Below are 13,357 nucleotides of genomic sequence, written 5' to 3'. Positions count from 1 at the left end.
TCCAATAAACTCCCTGTACTGGCTTTTCCCCTTATAACGCATTGGCCTCATTGAGCAGGGACGTCCATCTACTCCAGAAGGCTCTCTGGGTCCTCCAGCTGGGGTGTGGCTCCTTCTTCATTGCTGGAGAAAAAAAAATTGGCAGCATCTCCAACTCTTGTCAGTGATAGTGAGACCAGCTGTCACTCAGAAAACTCTCTTCCTTTGAGCCTCCCTCACTGTTGTTAGCTCTCGTCTGCTGGTTAAAAGCTTTTCTAGTATAAATAAATGGGTCAAACCGTGCTGGTGACACCATCAGCAGAGATGTGGCTTGGATCTTGCAGCCTGAGTGACCTCCTTGAATGGAGTAAGCTCTATCAGCAGAGGATATTTCTGTGCTCTACCAGCACGCTTTCTAGGACTTTGGCCAGCAGAGCTCTGCTGGTGAGTGGGAAGCCTACCATATGTCTGATTTTCCTGGATGTGCTTTCTCCAACTGCGCAGGAATTTTGCCCAGATGAATTTAGAGGCAGTTCAACACTTGTCTGGGGTTCCCAGATATGCGATATCTCTACTTGTGATGTTCCAGATGTGGTTGCTGTTTGTTGCAATCCCAGACGTTCACAGGGCACATCCGCAGTGGTTTGCACAGTTCCCAGAAATCACTGCACTGTCACATGCCAGACATTACACAGGCAATAACAAGCCCAGCAACAACTTTGGTAGCCTTCAAAAAAGGTCAGATCCTTTTTCTCTCCATTCTTCTGACTCATCTGTCCAGGGATGGAAAAATCAGGGCCAGAACGGGGTGGGGTGGGGGGGAGGGGAGAAAAAAGGATAAAAATAAAATTCAGTGAGATTGTAACTTCATCCAGGGTCTCCAAAGCACATCAGGAATCTAGCATCTTTCGGTAACTCTTTCACTGCAATGTGAAGTTTCTAAGGTTTCTAGGGATCCTACTCTCTTTAGCAGAGACAGCAATGAGGGGCAGAAAATGTACAAAAGCCTATACATAAGAAGAATTAATTTCAAGTTCTTTTTGCTGGATTCAAATCAGTTGGGTTAGTGTGCCAAGGCACTAAACACTTGATGTTTTTATTCTCGGCATTTGTACACATTTTGTTGTATGTTTTGGGTTACCAGCTTGCTGAGAAAACAATCTTCTTTCCAAGCTTCTTCTGTGAGCGGGATTGTTTTTAAATGGTGATTTCTCTTTATATACTGCACTCTTCACTGAAGAAGCATATCAGTACCTCCAGAAGATGATGGTATTTGTGAGCAGGGACAGTGGAAAGCAGCCGTTTTACAAAGTCACACGCCTTCAGGTATGCCAAAATATCCAAGGAAAGCAAAACAATTATCATCTTAGATCTATTATGTTTAAAATTTCATTGCCAGCTTCAGTAAGGACCCAATTTTATAATGTTTTTTTAGTATGGCTTTAGATGTTCCCCTAAGTCAAAAGTTGGGTGGTTTATTTTCTGATGCAAATTGATTAGTTTTTAAGGAAAAAAGAGGCTTTCAGCTGCTGATGGCCTTGGCAGCAAAGTCAGGTCTCTTGCACAGCACAGCAGTAACGTTAATTGGAAGCAAATAGATGAGCAACCCAGCTTTAAATTCTTGAGACATCAACAGTTGAAATCTATGTTACGACAGCAACATCCAGAAAAACAAAATAAGGAAGTTGAATGAACTGCAGAGAGATATGCCCCAAATGGAGCCAAACAACAAACAGTGTTAAAATCCAGACCCAAACTTCCCCCACATTCAGTGATGCTCTGCTAAATGCACTAGATCGGGGGAAGTGGTTACCGAGACGTGACTCAATGTCCTGGTTTGACTCAAGGGGAACTGTGGCTCTTGGCACTTCAGGGGATATGTTTCTGCTTTGCTTGCAGACTTACAGCACAGCACAGGAGGGAAGCTCTACGAGGGTACAGTACTGACGAGATAGCTTTCCAAAGCCTTTCTCAGGCAGGTTCAGGATTACTCAGGACTGTTGTGGAACAGGAGCATATTTTCAAATTTTTTTTGGTGTCATTGAGTGGAGGTCTGAGGTCAGTCCTCCCCACCAAAAATGAGGCAGGAAGAAACAGAACCGCCAGAATGAGTAAAGAAAAGAAAATGCCAATGGTGACGGGAGAAAAAAATGGTGATAGTTTGAGGCACTGGAGGTAGAAAGGGCAGAAAAGCTAAAGCAGCAATAAAGGTAGGAAGCATGAAACGTAGGATGACCATGCCCATATTGTTCAGGGCCCAGCCAGCAAGCTCATTTAAAGGGAAATGAAAAAGCCCCATATCATTTCCTACTGCTCAGCAATATCTCCATATGAGAACCTCTACTTAATAAACTTTGATCGAGAGAAGCCTCCCCCCATGGAGGACAGTTCACAAGCACTCAGGAAATTAGTGGGATTATCGGGGCCGGGCATTTGAAGACATAAACGTTTCGGATTTATAAGAAACACATTTCATAATCACTCTGCCTAGCAGTAGTTTGGAAGAGGAGGAGACACGGCAGCAGCTCCTGAATGAGTATGGGGAAAGAAGAAAGACTTAACTGTTCTCGAGAAGAAAGACCTGATTGTACTGTGAGGTTCAGAGGGCTTCAATGGGATCACTGGGAAGTAATGGGCTCTTGGCCTGCTACTGGAAACCCGAGTGGTGAGTGCAGGTAGAGCTGGCTGGCTGAATTCAAAGAAAAAGCGAGATGGGGAAATCCTATAAAAAGATCTCGGATGGAAAGACTACAGCTAGCGTCCCTATGACTTTCCTTTCAGCTGAGTTCCTCAGCTTCAGTTGTGGAATCCAAACTGAAATCTTGTATCCCAAACTCTCTGCTTTAGTGCAAATTCTTATCTGCATGCAGATGTTGCTCTGAAATATGCCACTTTTGGTTTTGTGGATGAGGAGGTCTATTTAACTTGGGTTTTCTAAGCAGTCACAGTGTAAGGCAGCAAAGAGAATCATGTACAGAGCAGTGCTGTGTGCTCTGAGCTGGTCTGGTTTGGTCCAATAGCCCTGAACTGCCACTAATTTGTTGTTTCTGGGAAAATCCCATTTTCTCCCCTCTTTGCCTCTATTTCCTCATCTCTAAGGAAGCACAGGAGACAAAAGTGCCACCAAAAGGCTTGATGGGTGGGTGGGAAGTGCAGGAAAAGTGCAAGCCCTCATCCCCACTGAGCTGTGAAGCTTTCATACACGATGACACCAAAATGCTCCAAAGAATTAGCCAGTGTTGGAAGCTGACAACTGGGAAGAAAGGAATAGACAGAGCACTTGGGCAGTACAACTCTGATTTACACTAACGAGCACTACTTGTGCTCTTTTTTCCTCCCCCAAACACTAAGAGTTAATATCTTCCTTTTGAAGGACACAGATGCCCTGGGGTTGTGGAAGAGGAGGGGAGTGAAATCCTCTCTTGCAATAAGGAGGAGAATCTTGGAGTAACTGCACAAAAAGTGCGTCTCCTTCGTCTGAGTCAGGAAAGAAACCATGCCAAGTCCATGGGATTTATTTCAAACTCTGGCTCATTTTGACTCCTATTAACTCTAAACGAAGACCAGCTGGGACCAGCCTGCCTTCCCGAGCAGCAGAGAGAGCAGGCAGAGCTGGCCGACTCACTGCAGGGGCGAATGGCCCCTCGGCTGCAGGAGAGCAACCTCGCTCTCTGCAAGCAGCGGTTCCCCAGGGATTGGGAGAGCTCTGTGATTCCCTGCGGGATTCCCAGGGCTCACAGGCAACCCTGGTCCACTCCAAAGGTTTCAATGAATTTGGTGGGCTGAGTCACAGATACCAGAATAGCAGACAAGGGGGAAAAAAACCCCCACAATAAAATCTCCCAAACAACAAAATCCAGCATGTACCTCTCCATAAAACGGGACGTTTAGACTTCCACAGAAGAGGCTGAACCTGGGGCCATCAGCTATGCACTGATTATTAAAGCAAAAGAAGGAGAAGCTGATTGCAGCTAAGGTAAGAGCTGCCCAGGGATGAAAACGTTGCTTCTAGAAGGGGAAGGAGAGAGACCTGTGGACTGCAGCTATGCGGAGAGGCACTTGCCCTGACCCTTGCTCTCACCCTGTTCAAAGCAAAGAGTTTAAGTGTGTTTGACTACATTCCTGAGCAACTTTATTCGCCTTTGATTTTTGATGCAAGGCAAATACCTGCTTTGCTGGATATAGGTCCGTACGAGTTATGATACTCCAAGGCTGTTACACAATGACGCACCACAGCCAAGTGCAAGCATCTTCAGCTACAGAAATTGGACTCCAGTATAGGAACTGGCCCTGCTGATGTACCAGCTACTGGAAAGGACAAGCTGTAGGGCAGGAAAAGTATGTCCTGTTGTGTCCCCTCCTCCCGTGTGGAAGGGGTAGCTGTGGCTTGGGATGTGGGTCATGCACAAGCCCAAGAGATGTTCAGCTCTGTAGCAAAGGACCCATGCCCTTGGACGAACATAGCTGTCTCAGGAAACATCTACTGAGATGTGTCTGGCCCGTGGGCCAATACAGTCCCTACCGAGGCACCGCACAGGGCACAGGAGAGGGGCTGGGGAGCTCCTGGTCCCCCTCTGCCACCGACTGACCTCCTGCATGTCCCCGGCCAAGTCACTTTGTGCCTCTACTGCTAACGTGTTATTCAAGGGCAAGATTAGGAGTAACAATACTCATTTCCTAGATTAAGGGTGTAAGGAGCTTGCTGTCACCACTGACACACTGCCGGAGCTGTCACAGCCGTCCTCTGCACACTGAGCCCAGTATTCTCCATTCCTTCCATTGCTCAGTTGGAGGGTAACCCCACGCCCTCCGGTTGAGGGAGTTTAAGAAACTTCTTTCAAGTAAGAGCTCTACAGACAGCCGATAGACCAGTGCACAAAAAACAGCTGTTCCAGGAAACAACAGCTCAGCACATTATCAAAAAAAGCATAGATTCCTGCATGGACAGCAGAGATTAAAACCAGAAGTGACTCCAGGATTGTCCTTCGGCAGCCTCAGTGTTTTCAGGGAGCTGAATGCCATGTAAGTGATGTGACGCTGCCAGCTGTCGCTGAGCTCATGTGTTCAGAGTGAATGGCTGGATTCAGTGACAGCAGAGCAAGGCGCTTTGTTGCAGAAAATCTTTGAATCATGTTTTCAGCGGCAGGAAACAGAAAAGAACAAAGAGCAAAAAACCACTCTGGGACAAATTCTGCTGTAAGTGATGTTTGGACAACTTTCTTATAATAAGAGAGCAGTGTGTCGGATGAGAATGAGCTCCTGCTCTACCCTGGCATTACAGAGCCCAGAAACCAGCCCCATCTCAGCTGTGACCATAGCGCGCCATTTCTGGAGCGACTCTGCTAGCTCAGAGCAGAAGGTCCATCCTGGCCAGCAAGTCCTCCTTCCACTTCAGGATTGTAGCCTGTAGATGATGGAGAAACAAGAACACGATGGGAAGGATGCTGTCCTCAGGACACCACCCAACGTTGCGTGTGGAGTTGCTGCCGCTCTGGGGAGCGACGTGGCTGAGACCACAGCACTGTTCACCCAGCGCTCTGTACTGGGCTGGATAGTGGCTTTATCCTTTTCAAAGCACTGTGAGTTCTGTCAAAAAACCTTCTCAGGTCTCCACCCCATCCCAGCTCTGTCACTCTACCTTCTTGGAGACCAAACAAAAGGACTTCGGACCTTGTTGCGTCAGAGCAAAAGGACCTACCAGCCCTTAGAGCTCTTTTGGTCTGCTGGTGCACATCTGCACCATGCAGCAGGGCCGGCACATGCAGCCAGATCTTCTCTGATGTAATTGTTTATGGCGATTTATACCATTGGAGCATCTGGCTCAAAGCTTTCCGAGTCCTGACGTGGCTTGAATGACACTGCAGATAGGATTTCAGGTTAAAAAGGAAGTGGAAAAAGAAAAGAACTCGGCTCCCAGTTTTGCTGAACAACGAGGGATTTTCTTGTTTCAGAGCATGTTGTATTTCATTACCTACAGGCTCTCCAATTGCTTTCCTGGAACTGTAAAAACCTCGCTATCAGATGTCTGCCTTGTATGACAACCAGCACATTATGAAAACCACAGTGCACAGCTACGGACAGCAGCTGGAAACCCACCACCTCCCTCCTGCCAACTGGCTTGGGCCTTTCGCACAGCCACTGGTGGATCGGTTGTCCTCTGAGGGAAGGGCTGAAATGCTGTATTCGCTGTAGGTGGAGAGGAGAAGCAACAAAGAGGAGCACTTTTGGGGGTTTTACTCTCAGGGACCACTTGCCCGTGTCCAGGTTGATTGTTGCATACCAGTGACTTCAATCTTTAATTCTCATCATCCTCTGTTGTGAAAAGCAGGATTGACTGGCAGCTGGATCCTTTGTAAATGTACATTACTCTCCAACAATGTTGTTCAGATATTGCAGGCTCCATGGCACTATCCCCTCATACAATGACAGGTTGGCAAATTACAAATTAATTTTTATTTTGGCAAACTACACCGTGACACTTGCACTGCTGATGGATGCCTTGCCAGGGTTCGACAGGCCATTGTATCTTCCAGTCTCCCCACAAACTGCAGAGACATATCCTTGTCCTGCCTTGCCTGTACAGAAAGTCTGGATCTCCAGCGGACAACTCCTGCTCCTGCTCGCTGCACTGTTGACCCCAGGATCTGTGTCTCCAGCCAGTCTCTCTGAATGGACATGCCCAAACAGTCCCTGGAGCTCTGTAAGGGGAAGAGATTTTCAGCTCTTTGCTGCTCGAATTAGTCAACCAGAGGTCAAATGGCCAAGTCCCGAAGAGAGTCAAGATCAAGTGAAGGCAACAAGTTGGTATTAGAAGATGGAAACCACTGGGAGGAGATAATATGCGAGACAGCAGCTCAGGAAAGGTGCACATCTCCAATGCAATTTTTGAAATCTCAAGTGGATCTTGCACTCAGCTATGTGTAAGTGTTTCAGGTGCTCTGATTTCTCTCATGACCAGGGGGATAACTGGCCCATCCCTCTGCTGAGCAGGAACTGGAAATGAACGGAGCAGTGTGAACTTGGACAAAATGACCAAAAGATAGAGGATACTCGCATATCTCAGCTCCAGCTGCCTCAAGTCCTGCCAGCCACAGCTGTGAGACTCATGGACCATATCAGTTGCCAGGTTTGTTTGCTGAAATCCACTGGCTCTGAAACATGTACAAACTACCCCTGGAGACTCAGCTGGGGCCTCCCTGCTGCTTTTGTTTGAGATTTAAAACCACAGTGGAAACCGGTTTTCAGATATGTTAATACTGGAAATGGCTGAGCCAAGTTAAAGCTAACGATCTTTGAAAAATGTTTCTTGAGCACCAGGGGAGGTTTGGTTGTGCTCCGTTGGTAATGTTCTATCAGCATCGGAACGGCTTTCTGGAAAATAGAACCTTGCTCAGTAAAGCCAGACTTGTCCCTGCTGTAGGGATCAATCACCAGATAAACGTCTCTCTTCTGCATGACCCAGAAGGGCAGCACAGACCCTTTATGCTTCCTCCAGCTTTAGCACCTGTGAAGGTACTCCAGTACATCCCTTCATCTGCCATCTCCCAGGGAGCTCTACGACTGTGCAGACCGAAGAACTGCTAACCTCTTTCCAACCCTTGTGCTGGCCAGTCACCACGTGGTGTGTAAGCTTGTACGTGCCCTGCCAAGTTCCCCAGCTTCTACCTGCTCTGTGGCTACACGTGGCGCTGCCAGCACCAGGCCTTTGCCCCAGGCCAGTATGTGCAAACTGGGCTAAAAATGTACCAGCAATAAAGGCAGATCATTTCAGAGCAATCAGGCGCCTCATTTCCTACATCTGTCAAGAGGACACTTGATAGTGAAGTGTCACGTTCCTGTAGACATAAGCAAAATAGAGATTAAGACTAAACATGTCCTTGGTGTTAAGGAAAAACCTGCAAGAAGTGGTGTAGCTGCAGGGACTTGTGATGAAAAGGGTTTTTCCAGAAGCCGTCGCTGTTTCTGGAGGGCACGTCTCCATGGGTCCCTTCTAGTGCCGAGGCAGAGGGCAACACAGGGCCAAGCCAAAGCGTAGGGGAAGCTTGTCTCTATGTCCACAACTGCAGATGGGCATCAGCTTCCTCGAGCTAATACGAATCTCTTCCAGAAGCAGAAGATGAGCTACACGCTCCCAGATGAAGGTCAGTTTGTTGGCACAGGTAACTAGGCCCTTGTGCATGTCTCTCCCACTAATGGCACAGAAGCATTAACGTCTCCCCTGTCCTCTTTGTAGATGACCAGGATATCTCAACAATATTGGAGGAGAAGCAAACATCTCCAGCCCAGGGAAAAGACAGTGGATCCAGGCAAGAATGCAGTGAAGCATGGATGTAAGGAGTCCTGGGTGACATGCCAGGAGAGACCAAATGAAGATGCAATAGCTAAAGACGAAGTTCTCTTTAAAACCATCTAAACTGAGTATTGGACAGTGTAACACTATCACATCAGATGTATTAAAACCATACGCAACATACGTAATGTGTAAACACACAGTATCTGCAGCACACCCAAACCCAACATGCCTCCTCTCTGCGATGCAAGTGCCTCCACACCTTCCCCAGGCAATTTCCATGCCACCCTACAAATCCTGGACAGGAGTTTGTCACCGTGCAACCTCGGCATTTGCCTTTGGGTGAATACCTTCAGGATTTTTCCCTGACAAGATTTTTGTTATCTTTGTCCAGCAGCCTTAAAAACCTCTGTCCATTGTACATGTTTGTGGTGGGCTGTGCCTGTGGTGGCTTTTGTGGCATGTCTTGCAGAGGATGGGTTGACTTTATATTCCAGCTTCCACTCCTCAGTTGAAAAGGAGGGGGTTGCAGTTACCTCTCGCGGTTTGCACCTCTGAGCTGTAAACTTTATCGTGGCAGAAGTCTAAGGAAGATCCCACTAATATTTGTACATTTTCTCCATGGGAAGGTAGGATAAAAGTCTCAAAGAAAAATGGGAAGAGAAAAATTATTGGTACTTCTGTCAGAGGACTTCCATCTTTAAATTACCTCAGTGAGTACAGGAACACCTGTGTGTGTATATATATATGTCTATATATATATTAGGTAATGGCCAGGCGTTTGGCAGAGGAGGCAGTGCTATCTGGAGCCTATGCAGGTCTCTGAAAGTCTGCTTGAGTTTAGACATAAGGGTATACAAAGAAGCATATGAAAATAGTAGATAGAAATATAGCACTCTGCGGTAAAAAAAACAAAAGGGAGTGATTATGAGCAGGAATCTTGGCTCTATTGACTTTTTTTTTTTTTAAAATAAAACAGAAAATGGCATCATGTTCCCAGGGACATGCTGGCAAACAGCAGGGACGGAGTCTGAGAGAATCTATATTTTATACTCTATAACTTAATATGGCTGTTGCATTATTTTAGTATTTTTATTGGTTCTTAAAACATGCACAATACAAACACGTGAACCAGCCAGAAATACAGCACACGGAGGGCCGGGCGCTGAGGGTGGCTGTCCAGCCGTGCCAGCCTGCAGCTGGGAGGGAGCCGGGATATTGGGGACCACCCCTCGCCCGTGGTACGGTCCCAATCCTGCAAAGAGCTCCCTGTGGGTACAGGGGGCCGTGGCCAGGGATGGCCTTATTTGGGGCAGGACTACAGGCCTATTCTGCACATTTATGGTGCTGCACTGAGTATTAAGCCAATGTTTCCATTTTCTAGTCAAGTCAGTGCTCAAATCCCAACCTCAGCCCAAAAATAACACAAATCCAGCCCCTTTGCTGCTTCCATCCCCTCACACCCTTCTCCCTGCCCTCCTTTTAGCCAGCCACAAAGTCACCAAAGGGAAAAACAACGCGCTTCAACATCAAGCATCCACCCAGCACTCGGAGGTACCTGCCTGCCCTGCTGCCTCCCACCCACCCCGGGCAGGGATTTCAGAGCTGCTGTCAAACTTGGTCAAACTTGGTCTACTCATTCCTTCTGGGGGCTGCTCGCATGCCTCCTGGAGACGCCTGGGGTGGGAGCCGGCATGTTCTCCAGCTGCACAAGCAGCAAGACTTGTGCTACGGGTGAGCACGGCCGCTCCAGCCAGGCTGGCTGCATCTGACTCGACCAGGCTATCGCTTCACAGAAAGAGCCTTGTGAGTCCATGCTTCCTACAGCTTTGATCCATAACAATAATTACAATGAATAAATCATGTTGTCAAGCCGATAAACTCCACGTTTCAAGCAGAAGGGCCTGACTTGGCTTGCAGAGCAGCCCACTGGGCAGAGCTATCCTCCATCTGGCACCACCAAACAAGCTCCAGGCCAGACCCTGCCTGACTCCTCTGGCCCCGTAGCTCCCATCTCAGAGCCAGAATCACACTTTTTCTTTCTATGAAAAGAGCGCTGAGATCAGACCTCCAAGCAAACCAGACATGCCTAGGATATTCACTGAGGATTCAGGAATAACTCCCTGCTAATTTCTTCTATTTATTTTCTATATTTAAGGGGGGAACCTTAGAAGGGAAAAACAGAAGTAAGCAAGTAATCATCAAACAGAAGCAAGAGAGGGGTGGTACATGTCAGAAAGCTGGCCGTTTCCAAACTCCAGGCCAAGACCAGCTGTGACAGCCAGGGGAAACTCAGCTCCTCGCAGCCCTCTGTACATCCCTCTCTAATACCTTGCGAGGGGGTCCATTTTACAGATGCAGTAGAGAGGCACAGCAAGGCTACACAACCTGTCCCAAAGTCTATGCAAAGCCTGTGGCAGACCAGAGAAGTGATCCACATCTCAAGTATGCATCCCAATTAAAAGACCAAACCTTCTCCTGGGTGTAGTTTTTCGTAAAAGATAACATACTTTATGACAACACTTGCAACAAGTCGCATCTTGGATAACCTCCTGCCCTAAGCAGAGTGTCCTGGTTCACTGCCTGCATCTGCCTCTTGATCTGCCCCCACCCAGGTGTTTTGCTGCAACATGGCATGCCCTGTTACAGTAGTATTAATGGCTACACTAATTACTGTCCTTGTCAAAAAAAAGAAAAAAAGAAAAAAAAAAAGCCTATTTATTTCTTGCTAGGGTTTAAATGAAATCCAGCCTCCCAGACACAAGACTGCAAACTTTCTTTTGTCCTCTTCAGAGGAGCTGGCTTGCCTTTTGCGTCCCAGAGCTCGCACTGCACCTCTGGGCTCACGCTGCAGCCATCAGGAAGGTAAAAGTCATCTCGCACGGAGGGATTTAGACAAGAGCACGCAGCACTCTGCTGATCCTTTTGGGGCTAGATGCAACTGCTAATTTGGAAACCAGAGTGCAGGTGGCCCTACGGAGAGTGCAGGAGCTGGGTTGGGCCAATACCCATACCCCGGCAATCTGACATACACACAGGGCTGCCCGTGCAGCTCGGGGAGGAGAGCACTAGTTCCTACGGAAAAACCACGGACCAGCTAGGAGGGGAGCGGGCTGGTTTTGCAGACTCACTCGGACACCTGTGATGCCGGGATATCCAGGAGGCCCTTCTTTTCCCTTCAGTCCTTCATTGCCTTTTTCTCCTTTCTCTCCTTCCAGGCCTTGCTCTCCTTTGTCTCCCTGTGGAAGAGAGGAGGGTGGGAGCTTTTCATACCCACACAACACATGGGTCACTGTACATGGCTCTTGCAATGAAAAAACCCACCACATAATTAATATTTCAGGAGTCTGAGAGGAAGAGAGCCTGCAAGCAAAAGGATGAATGAGGATGAGTCATAATACACTTGACATTTAAAAAATGAGCAAAACCAGGTTTCTTTTTTTATAAAGTCTCTTGGCTGGAGGAGAAGGAACTCCCCCATTACACAGGGTAATTTGAATCCCTTTGCTTCTCCTGCAATAAGGCCTGAACCTCCCACATGAATGAGACAGGCAGACAAGACCTGAAAGTCTCCCTTGCCTCACCCAGAAGCCCTGAGCTCGGGATGTTGAAAGATTTTTAATAGGACGGGTTTGTCTGGAGCGGCCGCTTGGCTCTCGCTGCCAAATGGTATTCAGCCCAGGGCTCGAATAAACACTGTGAAACAGCGTCATCTTGCCCCTGTGAAGGATTTGTGGTCTGAGCAATAGGTATCATGTCAAATCATCGTTCTTCTAATTGACGGCACAAAATTGTATGGAGACAATTAAAAAGGCCAATTCTGTACTGACAGCAGCACCTACACTTGTGCAACCAGCCAGCCTTGACAAAGTTGTTCTCCACTTGCAGCTGCATTAGAGCATAACAATATCTCTTCTGGTTAAACAAATGCTCCTGCAGTGAGCAGTGGCTCTTCTACTGTCCAGAGACACGTTCAGGTTGAAAAGATCTGGTTTGGGTCAAGAGCTCTTGGAGTTAGCGGTGGCAAGAGAATACAGAAGCCTTGACTGTCTTTAAGGAGGAGTCTTTTGGTCCAACATTCAGAGATAATCAGAAATAGAGACACATGGCAAATAGTTTAACTAGAACGAAGCAATAAACTGCATTGTTGTGGGACCGGCTGCTTTTTCTTTCCATGGAACAAAACTGTTGGCCTGTTTGGAAAGGCCGGCTGTGCAGGGACAGAAATCAGAGTCCTGTTCCAAAGGCAAGGTAGCAAACTCACAGCAGCTAGATAAAGAGCACAGTGCAAGCCCTGAGCGAGCACCTGGGGCTTTGCCAGGAGGAAGGGGATCTGGTTTCTTTACTTGCAAACAATGTTCTGGTCAGTGGTGCAGGGGAGATTGATGGACAATTCTTGATTTCCCCTGCCAGGCCCAGGAATTCCTGATTAGTTGGAAATTTAATCTGTAAAAACTCAAATAAAACAGACAAATTGTTGGAAACTAGATTTTGAAGAAGTTGACCTTTTTGGAGATCTGATCAGATGCCAAAAATGTGGGTAGAGGAGTGAAACAGGAGGAGTCCGTTATGTGTGCTTGCAGAAAAAAAAATCCTCGGAGGGAGCAGGGCAGAGGCGTATTGCACAGAGAACCCAGTAACTCCCTTGGCTTCAACCTCCCCCAGGGAACCACGGGGGCCTGAGTGCACGGAGATGTGTGTGAGAGCTGAAACATGCCACAAGAGTGAGGTTTACCTTGACACCGTCCGGCCCCGGTGGCCCGCTGTCCCCTTCCAGCCCCAATTCTCCCTGCAAGACAGAAGTGACCAAACATAAGGCTGTGCCCAAACATGGGTTTTTTCCCATGCTTTCGGCAGCTGACTCATGGCAGCAAGTTGGGCTGCAGCGACAGGAGCCCAGCCCTGCTCTTTGACATGTGTTCTATCTCATACCCTAATGCTGAACAAACTCCTCCTGGAGCAAGAGCAGGAATTCAGCCTCTTGCTTTATTCCGAGCCACTCTTCCCCAAGCCTGTAGCGCTGCATGGGGTTGTTGTGGCCGAAGTGCAGGACCCGGCACTTGGCCTTGTTGAATCTCATGCAGTTGG

At 47.7% G+C, this 13,357-nt stretch overlaps 1 protein-coding gene across 1 annotated transcript in view; it reads right to left on the bottom strand.

Moving 5' to 3' along the window:
• COL27A1 (collagen, type XXVII, alpha 1) overlaps nucleotides 1–13,357 on the bottom strand; it is a 162,211-nt gene that overhangs the window by 25,513 nt on the left and 123,341 nt on the right. Inside the window, exons 36-37 of the mRNA XM_009319352.1 lie at nucleotides 13,005–13,058; nucleotides 11,401–11,508 (exon numbers count right to left, since the gene is read on the bottom strand). Of these exons, the coding sequence (XP_009317627.1) occupies nucleotides 11,401–11,508; nucleotides 13,005–13,058 (162 nt within the window). The remainder of the gene's footprint in view (nucleotides 1–11,400; nucleotides 11,509–13,004; nucleotides 13,059–13,357) is intronic.

This window comes from Pygoscelis adeliae, unplaced genomic scaffold (assembly GCF_000699105.1).
Source record: "Pygoscelis adeliae isolate BGI_AS28 unplaced genomic scaffold, ASM69910v1 Scaffold270, whole genome shotgun sequence".
Lineage (NCBI taxonomy): Eukaryota > Metazoa > Chordata > Aves > Sphenisciformes > Spheniscidae > Pygoscelis > Pygoscelis adeliae.
Note: the sequence above shows the minus strand (reverse complement) of the source record. Positions and strands in the feature narration are given on the sequence as shown.